This window comes from Bombina bombina, chromosome 12, assembly GCF_027579735.1.
Source record: "Bombina bombina isolate aBomBom1 chromosome 12, aBomBom1.pri, whole genome shotgun sequence".
NCBI lineage: Eukaryota > Metazoa > Chordata > Amphibia > Anura > Bombinatoridae > Bombina > Bombina bombina.
The window spans coordinates 133,305,257-133,327,078 of record NC_069510.1 but is presented as its reverse complement, the minus strand read 5'-3'; the positions used below and the strand labels follow the sequence as shown (position 1 = coordinate 133,327,078).

The 21,822-nt window shown below is 38.8% G+C and overlaps 1 protein-coding gene across 2 annotated transcripts in view; it reads right to left on the bottom strand.

The window, feature by feature from the left end:
• Positions 1-21,822, bottom strand: part of CDK5RAP2 (CDK5 regulatory subunit associated protein 2) — a 538,634-nt gene that overhangs the window by 469,674 nt on the left and 47,138 nt on the right. For both annotated transcript variants that reach the window (XM_053695716.1, XM_053695717.1), the window contains exon 7: positions 15,150-15,295. In XM_053695716.1, coding sequence (XP_053551691.1) covers positions 15,150-15,295 — 146 coding nt within the window. The remainder of the gene's footprint in view (positions 1-15,149; positions 15,296-21,822) is intronic.

The window sequence follows — 21,822 nt, the reverse complement described above, 5'->3', positions numbered from 1 at the left end:
GAAACCTTCTTCAAGTTGGAATAAATCCAAGCCTTTTAAGAAACCAAAGCCAGCCCCCAAGTCTGCATGAAGGTGCGGCCCTCAATCCAGTTCAGCTGGTGGGGGGGCAGACTGAAATTATTCCAAGACATTTGGGCAGATTCTGTTCAAAATCAGTGGATTCAGAGTATTGTCTCTCAAGGGTATCAAATAGGTTTCAGAGTAAGACCTCCTGTGAGAAGATTCTCTCTCACGTTCCAGCAAATCTGGTGAAGGCTCAGACTTTTCTGAAGTGTGTTTCAGATCTAGAGCTAGAACAGTGTCTGGGGTTTTATTCAAATCTATTCATTGTCCCAAAGAAAAGAAATTCATTCAGGCCAGTTCTGGATCTGAAGTTCTTGAATCGTTTTGTAAGAGTCACAACTTTCAAGATGGTGACTATGAGGACTATTTTGCCTTTTGTTCAGCAAGGTCATTATTAGGGATACACCGAAATTTCGGCCGCAGAAAGTTTCTGCGGAAAATGGCATTTTTGGTTATTTCAGTTTTCGGTTTTATTTTCGGTAAAATTATTGTGTAGCATATTTCAAATTTGATGCCAGCCTAGAGCTGCTATTTGAGTTCATTACTTGACTTACTGTTTTGCCTATAATAATAGTTTTCTAGGACTATACTTTTTTTTTTTTAACCAATTATCAAAATAAACGGTTAAATCTGATTATGTTACACAGAACTAAATAAAGAATAATACTAGCGATGCACCAAAATTTGGGCCGCCGAAAATGTGCAATTCCAATTTCGGCCCAAAGAGGACCAAAATGGCTAAAATATACAACCCTCCCCTGTTCTATTGAGTTACATGTCTATCCTTAGCATAAGGTGAGCAGCACTGGCATGGTACACAGAGCACACACATAAGTACCGTAACATATAACATGATATTTGAAACCAGCAGTGCCCTTTTTGTTTTTTGTTTTTGTTTTTAGAAGGAAACCAAAGTTCTGAATACAGTATTCAAAGGAGGATAAGTAACATGTTTATAAACACTTGATATTATCAGACACAACCCTAAGCACACATAGTGAAAATGTATAAGCCTTATATACAGTGCTCATACATCAGCCTCTTGTGCATAGACATTCTATTCGCCTGAGGCAAATATGCATGCACACTATATATGCATAAGCCCCAAGCTCGCACACAGTTGGTAAAAATTACCACCCACCAGACAGTGTATACAAAAAAGCACAGTAACTTTCTATAACCACCTTGCACGTAAGGTCGTAGCCAAGCCCAGTGATCCAGGTGATAGGTGACAGGCAGCCTCCATTTGGGGCTTCGGACATATAATCTGACGGGTCAGTGTGAAACCCAAACCAGGAACTAGGCGGAGATACAATGAGACACGATCAGGTGCAGCCACGCCTATTGCACGTTTAACTACACCCAAAAACAAAACACATGTCCACCTGGCATTGTTGTCTGGCTATAACCACGCTCTCCCTTGTAGAGCTCCACCAGTTTCACTGCAGATCACGCCATACAGTACAAGTGGCCACACCCATTTGTTGGAGCTTTCCCACCTACAAGCTCTCTCAGTTACACACACACTGTAGTTAAAAAAGAAAAAAAAAATTGGTTTCGGTTTTCGGCCAGGGGCATCCTGAATTTTCTGTATCGGTTTCGGTCCAGAATTTTTATTTTGGTGCATCCCTAGTCGTCATATGTCCACGATACACTTATAGGATGCATATCTTCACATTCTGATTCATCCAGACCACTATCGGTTTCTGAGATTCTCTTTTCTAGACAAGCATTACCAATTTGTCGCTCTTCCATTTGGCCTAGCAACAGCTCCAAGGATTTTTTAAAGGTTCTCGGTGCCCTTCTATCTGTAATTAGAGAACAGGGTATTGCAGTGTTTCCTTATTTGGATGATATATTGGTACTAGCTCAATCTTTACATTTAGCCAAATCTCACACAAATCAACTAGTGTTGTTTCTTCAAAGACATGGTTGGAGAATAAATTTACCAAAGAGTTTCTTGATTCCACAGACAAGGGTCACCTCTTTAAGTTTCCAGATAGATTCAGTGTCCATGACTCTGTCCTTAACAGACAAGAGACAAATGAAACTGGTTTCACCTTGTCGAAACCTTCAGTCTCAATCATTCCCTTCAGTGGCTATGTGCATGGAAGTTTTAGGTCTCATGATTGCAGCATCGGACGCGATCCCGTTTGGTTGTTTTCACATGAGACCTCTACAGCTTTGTATGCTGAATCAGTGGTGCAGGGATTATATTCAGATATCACAATTGATATACTTAAATCCCAACATAAAACTCTCTCTGACTTGGTGGTTAGAACATCATCGTTTAATTCAGGGGGACTCTTTTGTACGTCCTACCTGGACTGTGATCACAACAGATGCAAATCTTTCAGGTTGGGGAGCTGTCTGGGGTTCTCCGACAGCACAAGGGGTTTGGAAACCTCAAGAGGCGAGGTTATCAATCAAAATTTTAGAACTCTGTGCTATTTTCAGGGCTATTCAGGTTTGGCCTCTGTTAAAGAGAGAACCATTCATTTGTTTTCAGACGGACAACTGTGGCATATGTCAATCATCAGGGTGGGACTCGCAGTCCCCTAGCTATGAAAGAAGTATCTTGGATACTTTCTTGGGCAGAATCCAGCTCTTGTCTAATTTCTGAGATGCATATCCCAGGTGTAGACAATTGAGAAGTGGATTATGTCAGCCGTCAGACCTTACATCCGGGGGAGTGGTCTCTCCATCCAGATGTCTTGTCAGATTGTACAGATGTGGGGTCTTCCAGAAATAGATCTGATGGCTTCTCATCTAAACAAGAAACTTCCCAGGTACCTGTCCAGGTCCAGGGATCCTCAGGTGGAGATGGTGGATGCTATAACAGTTCCTTGGTTTTACCAACCTGCTTATATATCTTTCCGCCTCTAGTTCTTCTTCCAAGAGTGATCTCCAAGATAATTATGGAACAATCGTATGTGTTTCTGATAGCACCAGCGTGGCCTCAAAGGTTTTGGTATGCAGATCTTGCTCGGATGTCCAGTTGCCAGCCTTGGCCACTTCCTCTAAGACCAGACCTTCTGTGTCAAGGGCCGTTTTTCAGGATCTCAAATCGTTAACTTTGAAGGTATGGAAATTGAACGCTTAGTGCTTAGTCATATAGGTTTCTCTGACTCAGTGATTAATACTATGCTACATGCTCTTAAAGTGACAGTCTACACCAGAATTTTTATTGTTTAAAAAGATAGATAATTCCTTTATTACCCATTCCCCAGTTTTTCACAACCAACACAATTATATTTATATATGTTTTACCTCTGTGATTTCCTTGTATCTAAGCCTCTGCTTAAGCCCTCTTATCTCAGTGCCTTTGACGGACATGCAGTTTAGCCAATTAGTGCAGACTCCTAAATAACTCCACAGGAGTGAGCACAATGTTTTCTATATGCCAAACATGAACTAGTACTGTCTAACGGTTTTCAACGGTTTAGAAATCAGTTTGAGCCTACCTAGGTTTAGCTTTTCAAAAATACCACCAAGGGAACAAAGCAAATTTGATGATAAAAGTAAATTGGAAAGTTGTTTAAAATTGCATGCCCTATATGAATAATAAACATTTAATTTTGACTAGACTGTCCCTTTAAGTCTGTTTCAAGGAAGATTTATTACTGAGTTTGGAATACCTATATTTCATGGTGTTCTCAAATTCTGGCATTCTTTTAGAATTCCTGGAATTTTACCGTTTCTTCAGGATAGTTTGGATAAAGGTTTGTCTGCAAGTACTTTGAAGGGACAAATATCTGCTCTTTCTGTTTTATTTCATAGAAAGATTGCCAAGCTTCCTGATATTCACTGTTTTGTTCAGGCTTTGGTTCGTATCAAGCCTGTTATTAAATCAATCTCTCCTCCTTGGAGTCTTAATTTGGTTTTGAAGACTTTGAAGGCTCCTCCTTTTGAGCCTATGCATTATTTGGATATTAAACTACTTTCTTGGAAAGTGTCGTTTCTTTTGGCTATCTCTTCAGCTAGAAGAGTTTCCGAACTGTCTGCTCTCTCTTGTGAGTCTCCTTTTCCGATTTTCCATCAGGATAAGGCTGTTTTGCAAACTTTGTTTAAATTTCTTCCTAAGGTAGTGAATTCTAACAACATTAGTAGGGAAATTGTTGTTCCTTCCTTGTGTCCTAATCCCAAGAATGCTCTTGAAAGATCTTTGCATTCTTTGGATGTTGTAAGAGCTTTGAAATATTATGTTGAAGCTACTAAAGATTTCAGGAAGACTTCTAGTCTATGTGTTGTCTTCTCTGGTTCTAGGAAAGGTCAGAAAGCTTCTGCCATTTCTTTGGCATCTTGGTTAAAGATTTTGATTCATAAAGCTTATTTAGAGGCGGGACAGTCCCCACCTCGGAGGATCCCAGCTCATTCTACTAGATCAGTCTCCACTTCCTGGGCTTTTAAGAATGAAGCTTTAGTTGATCAGATTTGCAAAGCAGCAACTTGGTCTTCTTTGCATACATTTACTAAATTTTACCATTTTGATGTATTTGCTTCTTCTGAAGCAGTCTTTGGTAGAAAAGTTCTTTAGGCAGCTGTTTCAGTTTGATTCTTCTGCTAATGTTTTTTTCTTTAAATTTATGAGAAAAACATTTTTTGTGGATTTAATTTTTTCAGTGGAAAATGGCTGTTTTTATTTTATCCCTCCCTTTCTAATTACTCTTCTGTGGACTTCCACATCTTGGGTATTTCTATCCCATACGTCACTAGCTCATGGACTCTTGCCAATTACATGAAATAAAGCAATTTATGTAAGAACTGATAAATTTATTTCATATTGGCAAGAGTCCATGAGACCCACCCTTTTCTGGTGGCTATGATTGTTTGTATAAAAGCACAATTATATTTCAAGTTACTCTTTTTTGTATGCTGTTTTACTCCTTTTTCTATCACCCCACTACTAGGCTATTCGTTAAACTGAATTGTGGGTGTGGTGAGGGGTGTATTTATAGGCATTTTGAGGTTTGGGAAACTTTGCCCCTCCTGGTAGGATTGTATATCCCATACGTCACTAACTCATGGACTCTTGCCAACATGAAAGAAATGAATTTATCAGGTAAGTTCTTACATAAATTATGTTTTTCTTAGTGTTATACAGACAATTTCACCAACTGACTGACACCCATAGCAGGAATTTGTGATATTGCATGTTAATACTTCTCATACACCACACACACCACACGCCCCACTCTCATACACCACGCACGCACACGCCCCACTCTCATACACCACGCACGCACACGCCCCACTCTCATACACCACGCACGCACACGCCCCACTCTCATACACCACGCACGCACACGCCCCACTCTCATACACCACGCACGCACACGCCCCACTCTCATACACCACGCACGCACACGCCCCACTCTCATACACCACGCACGCACACGCCCCACTCTCATACACCACACACGCACACGCCCCACTCTCATACACCACACACGCACACGCCCCACTCTCATACACCACACACGCACACGCCCCACTCTCATACACCACACACGCACACGCCCCACTCTCATACACCACACACGCACACGCCCCACTCTCATACACCACACACGCACACGCCCCACTCTCATACACCACACACGCACACGCCCCACTCTCATACACCACACACGCACACGCCCCACTCTCATACACCACACACGCACACGCCCCACTCTCATACACCACACACGCACACGCCCCACTCTCATACACCACACACGCACACGCCCCACTCTCATACACCACACACGCACACGCCCCACTCTCATACAACCCACGCACACGCCCCACTCTCATACAACCCACGCACACGCCCCACTCTCATACAACCCACGCACACGCCCCACTCTCATACAACCCACGCACACGCCCCACTCCCATACAACCCACGCACACACCCCACTCCCATACAACCCACGCACACACCCCACTCTCATACAACCCACGCACACACCCCACTCTCATACAACCCACGCACACACCCCACTCTCATACAACCCACGCACACACCCCACTCTCATACAACCCACGCACACACCCCACTCTCATACAACCCACGCACACACCCCACTCTCATACAACACACACAACACACTCTCAAACAACACACACCACACTCTCATACAACACACACACCACACTTTCATACAACACACACACCACACTTTCATACAACACACACACCACACTTTTATACAACACACGCACACACCACACTCTCATACAAAACACACTCATACAACACACGCAAACACCACACGCACACCACAAACACTCATATTTGCAACGCATTTCTCAGCTTATAAAACAGACTGAGAAACGTGTTGCAAATATTATTTTACAAAGTTGAAAGCTCCAGTATTTCCAATATGCATTTTGTATGCATGGTTTGAATATATCTCTTATAGAACCCCCTGCTTTATTACCTGCTGGACGTTTGCCAAAGGGAACAGCATACAGAAAACAGCCTGTTGTAATACACTTTACAGAGAGCAGTTCCCACCAGTGCCAGTCTGCTGGAGATTGAGAGTAACAAGCCTATGCTTATTGCACCATTGTTTTTTGGTGCCATCATAAAGCTTGAGTCCTTTTCTTCTCTGAATTTCACATATTTGAACTTTACATGATTACGCTATGTGGCGCCCCTTTTTCTACTTGTGTCTTCTAGAATATCTACAATTGTTGCCTATACGATTGGAAGTGGAGCAGCCTGAAAGTGGAATCTTTCATTATTGGACTCACTCTTATATTATCAAATATAATATTTATTTTTAGTTGTTTTTATCCTCCTTTGACTATTTTTATTTGCGTTATTTTTTTTTAGATTATTGTTTGGCGCCCCCTATAAACTACTCATTAGTAGGTAGTTCCCTTCTGTTAATCCAAATAATACCAGACTTCCAAACAGCTCTGGAAAAAAAATCTAGAGTTTGCGAAAAAGGGGGAAAATAAATCCTTACCCAGAAAAAAACAGAAATAAAGTCTACCAAAAAGACCATTTCTTTCATGTAATTAGCAAGAGTCCATGAGCTAGTGACGTATGGGATATACATTCCTACCAGGAGGGGCAAAGTTTCCCAAACCTTAAAATGCCTACAAATACACCCCTCACCACACCCACAATTCAGTTTTACAAACTTTGCCTCCGATGGAGGTGGTGAAGTAAGTTTGTGCTAGATTCTATGTTGATATGCGCTCCGCAGCAAGTTGGAGCCCGGTTTTCCTCTCAGCGTGCAGTGAATGTCAGAGGGATGTGAGGAGAGTATTGCCTATTTGAATGCAGTGATCTCCTTCTAAGGGGTCTATTTCATAGGTTCTCTGTTATCGGTCGTAGAGATTCATCTCTTACCTCCCTTTTCAGATCGACGATATACTCTTATATATACCATTACCTCTGCTGATTCTCGTTTCAGTACTGGTTTGGCTATCTGCTATATGTAGATGAGTGTCCTGGGGTAAGTAAGTCTTATTTTCTGTGACACTCCTAGCTATGGTTGGGCACTTTGTTTATAAAGTTCTAAATATATGTATTCAAACATTTATTTGCCTTGACTCAGAATGTTCAACTTTCCTTATTTTTCAGACAGTCAGTTTCATATTTGGGATAATGCATTTTAATTTAACATTTTTTACCTTAAAATTTGACTTTTTCCCTGTGGGCTGTTAGGCTCGCGGGGGCTGAAAATGCTTCATTTTATTGCGTCATTCTTGGCGCGGACTTTTTTGGCGCAAAAATTCTATTTCCGTTTCCGGCGTCATACGTGTCGCCGGAAGTTGCGTCATTCTTTGAAGTTATTTTGCACCAAAAATGTCGGCGTTCCGGATGTGGCGTCATTTTTGGCGCCAAAAAGCATTTAGGCGCCAAATAATGTGGGCGTCTTATTTGGCGCAAAAAAATATGGGCGTCACTTTTGTCTCCACATTATTTAAGTCTCATTTTTTATTGCTTCTGGTTGCTAGAAGCTTGTTCTTTGGCATTTTTTCCCATTCCTGAAACTGTCATTTAAGGAATTTGATCAATTTTGCTTAATATGTTGTTTTTTTCTTTTACATATTGCAAGATGTTCCACGTTGCAACTGAGTCAGAAGATACTTCAGGAAAATCACTGCACAATGCTGGAGCTACCAAGCTAAGTGTATCTGCTATAAACTTTTGGTATCTGTTTCTCCAGCTGTTATTTGTATTGCATGTCATGTCAAACTTATTAATGCAGATAAAATTTCCTTTAGTACTGTTACATTACCTGTTGCTGTTCCGTCAACATCTAATACTCAGAGTGTTCCTGATAACATAAGAGATTTTGTTTCTAAATCCATTAAGAAGGCTATGTCTGTTATTTCTCCTTCTAGTATACATAAAAGTCTTTTAAAACTTCTCTTTTTTTCAGATGAATTTTTAAATGAACATCATCATTCTGATACTGATAATGGTTCTTCTGGTTCTGAGGTTTCTGTCTCAGAGGTTGATGCTGATAAATCTTTGTATTTGTTCAAGATGGAATTTATTCGTTCTTTACTTAAAGAAGTGTTATTTGCATTAGAAATAGAGGATTCTGGTCCTCTTGATACTAAATGTAAACGTTTAAATAAGGTTTTTAAATCTCCTGTAGTTATTCCAGAAGTGTTTTATCTCCCTGATGCTATTTCTGAAGTAATTTCCAGGGAATGGAATAATTTGGGTAATTTATTTACTCCTTCTAGACGTTTAAGCAAATTATATCCTGTGCCATCTGACAGATTAGAGTTTTTTGGGACAAAAATCCCTAAGGTTATGGGGCTGTCTCTACTCCTGCTAATGTACTACTATTCCTACGGCAGATAGTACTTCATTTAAGGATCCTTTAGATAGGAAAATTGATTCCTTTCTAAGAAAAGCTTACTTATGTTCAGGTAATCTTCTTAGACCTGCTATATTTTTAGCGGATGTTGCTGCAGCTTCAACTTTTTGGTTAGAAGCTTTAGCGCAACAAGTAACAGATCATAATTTTATAGCATTATTTTTATTCTATAACATGCTAATAATTTTATTGGTGATACCATCTTTTGATATCATTAGAGTTGATGTCAGGTATATGTCTCTAGCTATTTTAGCTAGAATAGCTTTATGGATTAAACTTGGAATGCTGACATGTCTTCTAAGTCAACTTTGCTTTCCCTTTCTTTCCAGGGTAAATAATCATTTTCGTTCCTTTCCTCACAAGGAACAAAAGCCTGATCCTTCATCCTCAGGAGCGGTATCAGTTTGGAAACTATTTCCAGTTTGGAATATATCCAAGCCTTATAGAAACCTATAGCCAGCTCCTAAGTACCTATGAAGGTGCGGCCCTTATTCCAGCTCAGCTGGTATGGGGCAGATTACGTTTTCTTCAAAGAAATTTGGATCAATTCCGTTCTTAATCTCTGGTTTCAGAAACATTGTTTCAGAAAGGTACAGAATTGGCTTCAAGTTAAGGCCTCCTGCTAAGAGATTCTTTTCTTTCCCGTGTCCCAGTTAACACAGCAAAGGCTCAGCATTTCTGAAATGTGTTTCAGATCTAGAGTTGGCTGGAGTATTTATGCCAGTTCCAGTTCTGGAACAGGGGCTGGGGTTTTATTTTATCTCTTCATTGTACCAAAGAAGGTCAATTCCTTCAGACCAGTTCCGGATCTATCATTATTGAATCATTATGTTAGGATACCAACATTCAAGATGGTTACTGTAGGACTATCCTGCCTTTTGTTTAGCAAGGGCATTATCTGTCTACAATAGATTTACAGGATGTGTATCTGCATATTCCGATTCATCCAGATCACTTTTAGTGTCTGAGATTCTCTTTTTAGACAAGCATTACCAGTTTTGTGGCTCTACCGTTTGGCTTAGCCTCAGTTCCAAGAATTTTTTTCAAAGGTTCTCGGTGCCCTTCTTTCTGTAATCAGAGAATAGGGTTTTGGTATTTCCTTATTTGGACGATATCTTGGTATTTGCTCAGTCTTCTCATTTTCGAAGAATCTCATACGAATCGACTTGTGTTGTTTCTTCAAGTTCATGGTTGGAGGATCAATTTACCAATCAGTTCATTGATTCCTCAGACAAGGGTAACCTTTTTAGGTTTCTAGATAAATTCAGTGTCTATGACTCTGTCCTTGTCAGACAAGAGAAGTTTAACATTGATATCAGCTTGTCAAAACCTTCAGTCACAATCATTCCCTTTGGTAGCCTTATGCATGGAAATGTTGGGTCTTAGGACTGCCGCATCAGATGCGATCTCCTTTGCTCGTTTTCACATGCGACCTCTTCAGCTCTGTATGCTGAACCAATGGTGCAGGGATTACTCAAAGATATCTCAATTAATATCTTTAAACCGATTTTACAACACTCTCTGACATGGTGGACAGATCACCATCGTTTAGTTCAGGGGGCTTCTTTGTTCTTCCGACCTGGACTATAATCTCAACAGATGCAAGTCTTACAGGTTGGGGAGCTGTGTGGGGGTATCTGACGGCACAAGGGGTTTGGGAATCTCAGGAGGTGAGATTTCCGATCAATATTTTGGAACTCCGTGCAATTTTCAGAGCTCTTCAGTCTTGGCCTCTTCTGAAGAGAGAGTTGTTCATTTGTTTTCAGATAGACAATGTCACAACTGTGGCATACATCAATCATCAAGGAGGGACTCACAGTCCTCTGGCTATGAATGAAGTATCTCGAATTTTGGTTTGGGCGGAATCCAGCTCCTGTCTAATCTCTGCGGTTCATATCCCAGGTATGGACAATTGGAAAGCGGATTATCTCAGTCGTCAAACGTTGCATCCGGGCGAATGGTCTCTTCACCCAGAGGTATTTCTTCAGATTGTTCAAATGTGGGAACTCCCAGAAATAGATCTGATGGCTTCTCATCTAAACAAGAAACTTCCCAGGTATCTGTCCAGATCCCGGGATCCTCAGGCGGAGGCAGTGGATGCATTATCACTTCCTTGGAAGTATCATCCTCCCTATATCTTTCCGCCTCTAGTTCTTCTTCCAAGAGTAACCTCCAAGATTCTGAAGGAATGCTCGTTTGTTCTGCTGGTAGCTCCGGCATGGCCTCACAGGTTTTGGTATGCGGATCTTGTCCGGATGGCCTCTTGCCAACCGTGGACTCTTCCGTTAAGACCAGACCTTTTGTCTCAAGGTCCTTTTTTTCCATCAGGATCTGAAATCCTTAAATTTAAAGGTATGGCGATTGAACGCTTGATTCTTGGTCAAAGAGGTTTCTCTGACTCTGTGATTAATACTATGTTACAGGCTCGTACATCTGTATCCAGAGAGATATATTATAGAGTCTGGAAGACTTATATTTCTTGGTGTCTTTCTCATCATTTTTCTTGGCATTCTTTTAGAATACCGAGAATATTACAGTATTCTTCAGGATGGTTTAGATAAGGGTTTGTCCGCAAGTTCCTTGAAAGGTCAAATCTCTGCTCTTTCTGTTCTTTTTCACAGAAAGATTGCTATTCTTCCTGATATTCATTGTTTTGTACAAGCTTTGGTTCGTATAAAGCCTGTCATTAAGTCAATTTCTCCTCCTTGGAGTTTGAATTTGGTTCTGGGGGCTCTTCAAGCTCCTCCATTTGAACCTATGCATTCATTGGATATTAAATTACTTTCTTGGAAAGTTTTTTGTTCCTTTTGGCCATCTCTTCTGCCAGAAGAGTTTCTGAATTATCTGCTCTTTCTTGTGAGTCTCCTTTTCTGATTTTTCATCAGGATAAGGCGGTGTTGCGAACTTCTTTTGAATTTTTACCTAAAGTTGTGAATTCCAACAACATTAGTAGAGAAATTGTGGTTCCTTCATTATGTCCTAATCCTAAGAATTCTAAGGAGAAATCGTTGCATTCTTTGGATGTTGTTAGAGCTTTGAAATATTATGTTGAAGCTACGAAATCTTTTCGTAAGACTTCTAGTCTATTTGTTATCTTTTCCGGTTCTAGAAAAGGCCAGAAAGCTTCTGCCATTTCTTTGGCATCTTGGTTGAAATCTTTAATTCATCTTGCCTATGTTGAGTCGGGTAAAACTCCGCCTCAGAGAATTACAGCTCATTCTACTAGGTCAGTTTCTACTTCCTGGGCGTTTAGGAATGAAGCTTCGGTTGACCAGATCTGCAAAGCAGCGACTTGGTCCTCTTTGCATACTTTTACTAAATTCTACCATTTTGATGTATTTTCTTCTTCTGAAGCAGTTTTTGGTAGAAAAGTACTTCAGGCAGCGGTTTCAGTTTGAATCTTCTGCTTATGTTTTTCATTAAACTTTATTTTGGGTGTGGATTATTTTCAGCAGGAATTGGCTGTCTTTATTTTATCCCTCCCTCTCTAGTGACTCTTGTGTGGAAAGATCCACTTCTTGGGTAGTCATTATCCCATACGTCACTAGCTCATGGACTCTTGCTAATTACATGAAAGAAAACATAATTTATGTAAGAACTTACCTGATAAATTCATTTCTTTCATATTAGCAAGAGTCCATGAGGCCCGCCCTTTTTTTGTGGTGGTTATGATTTTGTATAAAGCACAATTATTCCAATTCCTTATTTTATATGCTTTCGCACTTTTTTCTTATCACCCCACTTCTTGGCTATTCGTTAAACTGAATTGTGGGTGTGGTGAGGGGTGTATTTGTAGGCATTTTAAGGTTTGGGAAACTTTGCCCCTCCTGGTAGGAATGTATATCCCATACGTCACTAGCTCATGGACTCTTGCTAATATGAAAGAAATGAATTTATCAGGTAAGTTCTTACATAAATTATGTTGTCTGCTGACCATGATATAGCTGCAGAGCTCTACTGGGTGGACTACAAAGATAATAACTTAGCATTAAAATGAATGAGGACTGGAATGACATTGCCAAATAAGGAATTGACTGAGATTAAAAAATTCTAAAGATTTTGAAAATAAATCTTCAACAACATTTTTTTTAATTAAATTTAGATATTTATTACAAAGTGAATAGACTGCAATTACCTGAGCTATGTAAAATCTGTTGAAAACAGAGAACCCACTTGTAGAAAAAAACAAAACAAGGCCCTTCCAAGGAAAGAATCAGATGTATGTGGTTGTAGAGAACTGCGCCTAGATTTATATATATATATATATATATATATATATATATATATATATATATATATATATATATATATATATATATATATATATATATATACAGGATACACTATAAAAGACCCCCTAACTGGATCTTGGATTCAAAGTACCGAAAAGGGGAATATGAGCGCCAAAGTTGGCTAAAGTATATATAAAACAGGATAAATCAGTAACAAAGCTGACTCAAAAGGAGGGTGATATTGACAATGGTATATCTAATAATGTATAATATATAATATAACACCTACAGTTGGTCTTTCTATATAGGCAAATAAGTATAGAGACTGGTAGTTTCAAAAATGCTTAAAACAATGTATTTATATAAAAAACTTATATTAAAAAATTGTTATTAAAAATGTTTTTATAATAAAAAGGAGTGACTCAGGATTGGTCGCTCTCACATATATATTAAGTCAAGTCAAAAACTGTTCAGATAAAATACAATACAATCGGATTCAATGTTATAGAAATACATATAATACAATGGGTATAAAATGCAATAGATATAAAGTGCAAAAAATGAATACACTAATAGAAGAGACAATCTCAGAAGATCAAAATAGTGCAATGCCTGGATAGATCTCCGGTAAGGATACCGGTTGGTTACCTATGCAAACATGTACACGTGCAATAAAAGGTGGTTAACTGTGGAAAATACAGTCAAAAAATGCAAAAACACACACACACATATATATAAAAAATGTAAATTTAAAAATCATAACGTGAAAAATATGTATATTTTATTTTCAAGATTTTAGCACTCACTGTTCCCAATATTCAGCTGCTTGGATGTCTGTAGCTGCTTGGGTATCCTGGTTGAGCCCCCTTTGTGACATCCCACGTGTTTGATCAGCAATACCACTGCATGACAAGAAGGGCTCAACATGCACCTACTGGTAGCAATGCGCATGACGAGAATGTCTTATGTGAATAAAAGGGGTTAATAAAGCATGAATGGTTTAAAGCGTAAAATAACCAGAGAGGAAGGTCCTGAGAATCAGGTAAGGAAACCTCTTCTGAGGAGCTATCCGAGTCTGAAATCCCCTTAGGTACAACTGAGGAACTAGACAGGTCACTAAAGATAGGAGACCAAGGCGAGAAACTGTAAGGGCTCTTACCCAAGTGCAGTAGAGCCCATGCTAATTCTAGGATCCAGGGTCACACTGTTTAATTATAATAAAAAGGAGTGACTCAGGATTGGTCGCTCTCACATATATATTAAGTCAAGTGAAAAACTCTTCAGATAAAATACAATACAATCAGATTCCATGTTATAGAAATACATATAATACAATTGGTATACAATGTAATAGATATAAAGGGACACTCAAGTCAAAATTAAACTTTTAAGATTCAGATAGAGCAGGCAATTTTAACAAACTTTCCAATTTACTTCCATTACCAAAATGTGCTCAGTCTCTTTATATTTTACACGTTAAATTCACTGGCTCCTACTGAGCATGTGCAAGAATTCACAGAATATACGTAAATGCATTTGTGATTGGATGATAGCTGTCACATGATACAGGGGAGTGGAAATAGACATTACTTTGAAATTTGTCAGAACTACTCATTTGAAGTTCAGACTAAGTGCTATTTTGTATAGTCTTTTTATAAGGTATTTATTGATTACGCAAATCTACTTTATTGACTGTTCCTTTAAGGCTGTTAGCACAGCCGGAGCTTTGGACTGCTCTGAAGATAGAAGCCTGAGTGTTGTAGTTAGTGCACTATGGGCATCTCAGTGCCTGAAGAGTCTTTAGAGGGGCGTGCAGGCTTCTACCTTTTATTTGACTATGATACATGCACGAACGGCAGCGCTACTTGTAACCCGGATGTTATAAAAGGTCAATTACTACACTTCATCTCCAGCAAAATTCAAATGGCCGTTCATATAAAAATACAGAATGAGCAAAAGACGATCTACATTACTCATTAAATGTCTTCTCTAAATGAAAAACAAGTGGGCGTACCCGTCTCTCTCTTCCAGCTCAGCAATATCCTTAACATGAAGTTCTTCAACTGATGAAAGTTTCTCATTAGCATCAATTCTCTTAAGTCGCTCTTGGTCCAACAACGCACCAATTTTCTCCACTTCCTCATTTGCAACATTTACTTCCTGGTATAAGAAAAATGGAGACGTTTTATTTCTAACACATACACAAGAAAACTATTAAAATTCCTTACAAACAGAATATACTTTCTTGTGTAAAGTTGTTTTTTTTTAATCTGATTTTTATTTTTATATATATATACATTTCTTTCATGTAATTAGCAAGAGTCCATGAGCTAGTGACGTATGGGATATATAATTCTACCAGGAGGGGCAAAGTTTCCCAAACCTCAAAATGCCTATAAATACACCCCTCACCACACCCAAAATTCAGTTTTACAAACTTTGCCTCCTATGGAGGTGGTGAAGTTTGTGCTAAGATTTCTACGTTGACATGCGCTTCTCAGCATTGTTGAAGCTCGATTCCTCTCAGAGTACAGCGAATGTCAGAGGGATGTGAAGGGAGTATCACTTATTGAATACGATGATTTCCCTAACGGGGGTCTATTTTATAGGTTCTCTGTTATCGGTCGTAGAGATTCATCTCCTACCTCCCTTTTCAGATCGACGATATATTCCATTACCTCTACTGATAACCGTTTCAGTACTGGTTTGGCTATCTGCTATACGTGGATGGGTGTCTTTCGGTAAGTATGTTTTTTATTACTTAAGACACCTCAGCTATGGTTTGGCACTTTATGCATTTATATAAAGTTCTAAATATATGTATTGTACTTATATTTGCCATGAGTCAGGTTCGTGTATTTTTTTCTGCAGACTGTCAGTTTCATATTTGGGGAATATAAATATTTTTTAAAGAAATTTAGTTCTTACCTGGGGTTTAGTCTTTTTTTCAATTGACTACTTCTTGCAAATTGCGGGCGGTCTTAGGCCCGCGGGTACGTCAAATGCTAAACTTTATTGCATCATTCTTGGGGCGAAAATATTTTTGGCGCAAAAAAATACGTCTATGACGCAACTTCGTCATTTCCGGCGTCATACTTGACGCCGAGACCTTTCACACGGTTGCGTCATTAGTGACGCGAGTGTGTCATTTCTGGTTATTTTTGGCGCCAAAAAAGTTTGTTATTTTGTGCGTCATACTTGGAGCCAAACTTTTTCATTAATATCAATACCCCATTGATGTTTGCCTCTTGCTTTTTTCTCTATCAGAGGGCTATGCTATTTGCATTTTTCCCATTCCTGAAACTGTCATATAAGGAAATAGATAATTTTGCTTTATATGTTGTTTTTTCTCTAACATTTTGCAAGATGTCTCAATCTGATCCTGCCTCAGAAGTTTCTGCTGGAACATTGCTGCCTGACATCGGTTCTACCAAAGCCAAGTGCATTTGTTGTAAAATTGTAGAAATTATTTCGCCAAATGTCATTTGTAATAGTTGTCATGATAAACTTTTACATGCAGATAGTGTATCCATCAGTAATAGTACATTGCCAGTTGCAGTTCCTTCAACTTCTAATGTGCATGATATACCTGTAAATTTTAAAGAATTTGTTTCTGATTCTATCATGAAGGCTTTGTCTGCATTTCCACCTTCTAATAAACGTAAAAGGTCTTTTAAAACTTCTCATTTAGTTGATGAAATTTCAAATGACCAACAACATAATTTATCCTCTTCTGATGAGGATCTGATACAGAAGATCCTTCCTCAGACATTGACACTGACAAATCTACTTATTTAAAATTGAGTATATGCATTCTTTATTAAAAGAAGTGTTAATTACTTTGGATATTGAGGTAACCAGTCCTCTTGACGTTCAGCCTAATAAACGTTTAAATGCTGTATTTAAACCTCCTGTGGTTTCTCCATGGGTTTTTCCTATTCCTGAGGCTATTTCTGATATGATTTATAAGGAATGGAATAAGCCAGGTAATTCTTTTATTCCTTCTTCAAGGCTTAAAAAATTGTATCCTTTACCAGCTAAATCTATAGTTTTGGGAAAAAAATCCCCAAAGTTGATAGGGCTATTTCTACTCTTGCTAAACGTACCACTATTCCTATGGAAGATAGTACTTCCTTTAAGGATCCTTTAGATAGGAAGCTTGAATCTTATCTAAGGAAGGCAAGGGTCACTTTTTAGGCTTCCAGATAGAGACAGAGTCATGGACACTGAATCTAACAGACAAGAGACGTTTAAAATCGGTTGCAGCCTGCCAGCACCTTCAGTCTCAGCCATTCCCTTCAGTGGCTATGTGCATGGAAGTTTTAGGTCTCATGACTGCAGCATCGGACACGATCCCCTTTGCTCGTTTTCACATGAGACCTCTACAGCTTTGTATGCTGAATCAATGGTGCAGGGATTATACAAAGATATCACAATTAATATCCTTAAATCCCAATGTACGACACTCTCTGACATGGTGGATAGATCACCATTGTTTGGTTCAAGGGGCTTCTTTTGTTCGGCCAACCTGGACTGTGATAACAACAGATGCGAGTCTTTCAGGTTGGGGAGCTGTTTGGGGATCTCTGACAGCACAAGGGGTTTGGAAATCTCAAGAGGCAAGATTACCAATAAATATTTTAGAACTCCATGCAATTCTCAGAGCTCTTCAGTTTTGGCCTCTGTTAAAGAGAGAACCGTTCATTTGTTTTCAGACAGACAATATCACAACAGTGGCATATGTCAATCATCAGGGTGGGACTCACAGTCCCCAAGCTATGAAAGAAGTATCTCAGATACTTAATTGGGCAGAATCCAGCTCCTGTCTAATCTCTGCGGTGCATATCCCAGGTGTAGACAATTGGGAGGCGGATTATCTCAGCCGCCAGACTTTACATCCAGGGGAGTGGTCTCTCCATCCAGATGTATTTTTTCAGATTGTTCAGATGTGGGGTCTTCCAGAGATAGATCTCATGGCCTCTCATATAAACAAGAAACTTCCCAGATACCTGTCCAGGTCCAGGGATGTTCAGGCGGAAGCAGTGGAAGCGCTGACACTTCCTTGGTGTTATCAACCTGCTTATATCTTCCCGCCTCTAGTTCTTCTTCCAAGAGCGATTTCCAAAATCATCATGGAACAGTCATTTGTGTTGCTGGTGGCTCCAGCATGGCCACACAGGTTTTGGTATGCGGATCTGGTTCGGATGTCCAGTTGCCCGCCTTGGCCACTTCCGTTACGGCCAGACCTACTATCTCAAGGTCCGTTTTTCCATCAGGATCTCAAATCATTAAATTTGAAGGTATGGAGATTGAATGCTTAGTACTAAGTCATAGAGGTTTCTCTGACTCAGTGATTAATACTATGTTACAAGCTCGTAAATCTGTCTCTAGAAAGATTATAGAGTTTGGAAGACTTACATTTCATGGTGTTCTTCTCATAAATTCTCCTGGCATTCTTTTAGAATTCCTAGAATTTTACAGTTTCTTCAGGATGGTTTGGATAAGGGTTTGTCTGCAAGTTCCTTGAAAGGACAAATCTCCGCTCTTTCTGTTTTATTTCACAGAAGGATTGCTATACTTCCTGATATACACTGTTTTGTACAGGCTTTAGTTTGTATTAAGCCTGTTATTAAATCAATTTCTCCTCCTTGGAGTCTTAATTTGGTTCTGAAGGCTTTACAGGCTCCTCCATTTAAACCGATGCATTCTTTGGACATTAAACTACTTTCCTGGAAAGTGTTGTTCCTTTTGGCCATTTCTTCTGCTAGAAGAGTTTCTGAGCCATCTGCTCTTTCTTGTGAGTCTCCTTTTCTGATTTTTCATCAGGATAAGGCAGTTTTGCGGACTTCTTTTCAATTTTTACCTAAGGTTGTGAATTCTAACAACATTAGTAGAGAAATTGTTGTCCCTTCCTTGTTTCCTAATCCTAAGAATTCTTTGGAAAGATCCTTACATTCTTTGGACGTGGTAAGAGCTTTGAAATATTATGTGGAAGCTACTAAAGATTTCAGGAATACTTCCAGTCTATTTGTTTTATTTTCTGATCCTAGGAAAGGTCAGAAGGCTTCTGCTATTTCCTTGGCTTCTTGGTTGAAACATTTGATTCATCAAGCTTATTTGGAGTCGGGTCAGGCCCCGTCTCAGAGAATTACAGCTCATTCTACTAGATCAGTCTCCACTTTGTGGGCTTTTAAGAACGAAGCTTCAGTTGATCAGATTTGCAAAGCGGCAACTTGGTCCTCTTTGCATACATTTACTAAATTCTACCGTTTTGATGCATTTGCTTCTTCGGAAGCAGTTTTTGGTAAAAAAGTTCTTCAGGCAGCTGTTTCAGTTTTATTCTTCTGCTTTTGATTTAAGTTTTTTTCTTTCAATTATAAAAATAAACTTATTTTTTTGGGTTGTGGATTCATTTTTTCAGCGGAAAATGGCTGTTTTTATTTTATTCCCTCCCTCTCTAGTGGATCTTGATTGGAGAGCCACATCTTGGGTATTGCTATACCATACGTCACTAGCTCATGGACTCTTGCCAATTACATGAAAGAAAACAATTTATGTAAGAACTTACCTGATAAATTCATTTATTTCATATTGGCAAGAGTCCATGAGGCCAACCCCTTTTTTATGGTGGTTATGATTTTTTGTATAAAGCACAATTATTTCCAAATTTCCTTTGTTGATGCTTTCTACTCCTTTCTTTATCACCCCACTGCTTGGCTATTCGTTAAACTGAATTGTGGGTGTGGTGAGGGGTGTATTTATAGGCATTTTGAGGTTTGGGAAACTTTGCCCCTCCTGGTAGGATTGTATATCCCATACGTCACTAGCTCATGGACTCTTGCCAATATGAAAGAAATGAATTTATCAGGTAAGTTCTTACATAAATTATGTTTTGTTTTTTTTATTAAATTTTATAATATTGTACAGTCATCAATAGTTAAGAAACAGAAATAGTCATATAATGACAATAGGGATATTGACTTCAGATGGTTTATGCATTACATAGGAAATAAAGTCTTCATTCATTTAGAAATCGTAATTGGAAAAGATTCAGAGTATGTATTTTATTATTAAATTTTAATTGGAATATTTGTTAATATTACAAATAACACATGACAGCTTCAAAAGAAGAAGATTGCATGAGATAACATCATAGCTCAAGTCAGTCTTAGGTTTGCAAATCTGCAAGGGTATAATAGAGTCCATTTGTTTTGTTTGACATTCCTGAACTGATGTGCATAAGAAGCCGACGTTATAAACTGAAATATTTCCTTGTTTCATTTGACATGTAACATATTAAATGCAATAACAAGTGTTCTAAACAGATTGTTTAAAAGTATATTATTGTATTATTCTGTGATACAGCAGTATCAAACGCCTCTGTCACAGTTTAGTTACAATTTAAGTGGATATGAAACCCAAATTTTTTTCTATCACGATATAGAGTAGCAATTTTAAGCAACTTTCTAATTTACTCCTATTATCAGATTTTCTTCATTCTCTTGGTATCTTTAATTGAAAAAGCAGGAATGTAAGCTTATGAGGCGACCCATCTTTGGTTCAGCACCTGGGTAGCTTTATTCTTTTCAACCGTTCGCTGTTTTTTGCTGCTACGGTAGCCCATGGCCAAAAACTTTTTTTTGCCAAGAGGTGACGTCTTCACCTCTTAGCCAAAAGCCGTGTGGTAAAGTACTTTTACTAATAACATTTTAGAAACTCTTTATGCTAAATAGATTGCTAACCTTGCCTTGTGATTCTACATTTCATACTAATCACAAGGTGAAGGCTAAATTTTGTACCAAATATGATTTTCTTCCTAAGGAAAATACCAATCAAGAGATGGTTGTTCCTTCATGTGTTCAGATCCTGCTATCTCTAGGGAGGAGAGAACACTACAAAGTATGTAACACAAAGAAAAAAAAATTGTAATGTAAATGAGATGAAATACAAACAACTAAAAACAGCTCTAGCATAAATGTGTAATAAGGGTCAGCACTGACCGGGTTAAGATATTTTCCTCCTTGCTGCAGTTACTGTGTGCGACTATGTTAACCGAGAGATACCACACATCAAAACATGATGTACCAGAATAAGTTATCTAGATTGTATATAACTATGTAAAAACATTTTGTTTGTGCATAAAATCTGAATCCTTGCACCCATGACCCCTCTAATAGACAACACATTGTTCTTTAAACAACACCAATTTCAATATAACTCAGATAATATACAGCACAAAAATTTACCCATATACTTGCTGACCGAATCTTCTCAAATCAAAGACAGGATAACCCTAAGGGATGCCCTAGGCCCTCCATTCCACAGCTGGTTCTCTTACCTACAAATAAGACATGCTATAGTAGAATGCGCATATAAAGATGATTGCCTGCGTAGGCTTTTTCCCTTTGAACAATTATGTACAAATATAGATATAGGAAGAGCGCACCTTTCCATCTCATATAGAATATTAAAAAAAATCTACCCTACACAAGCTACCCACATTTACCCAGCTATGGGAACGTGAACTTCAAACCCAATTCCCAAGAGAGGCATGGATGAGAGCCTTTCGCTTAACCCACACAGCCTCTATCTCCTTAACTATGGCAGAATCGAATTATAAAATTCTCTCACGGTGGTACTTGACTCCACATAGACTAAACGAAATATTCCCAGGGGCAAACTGTAGT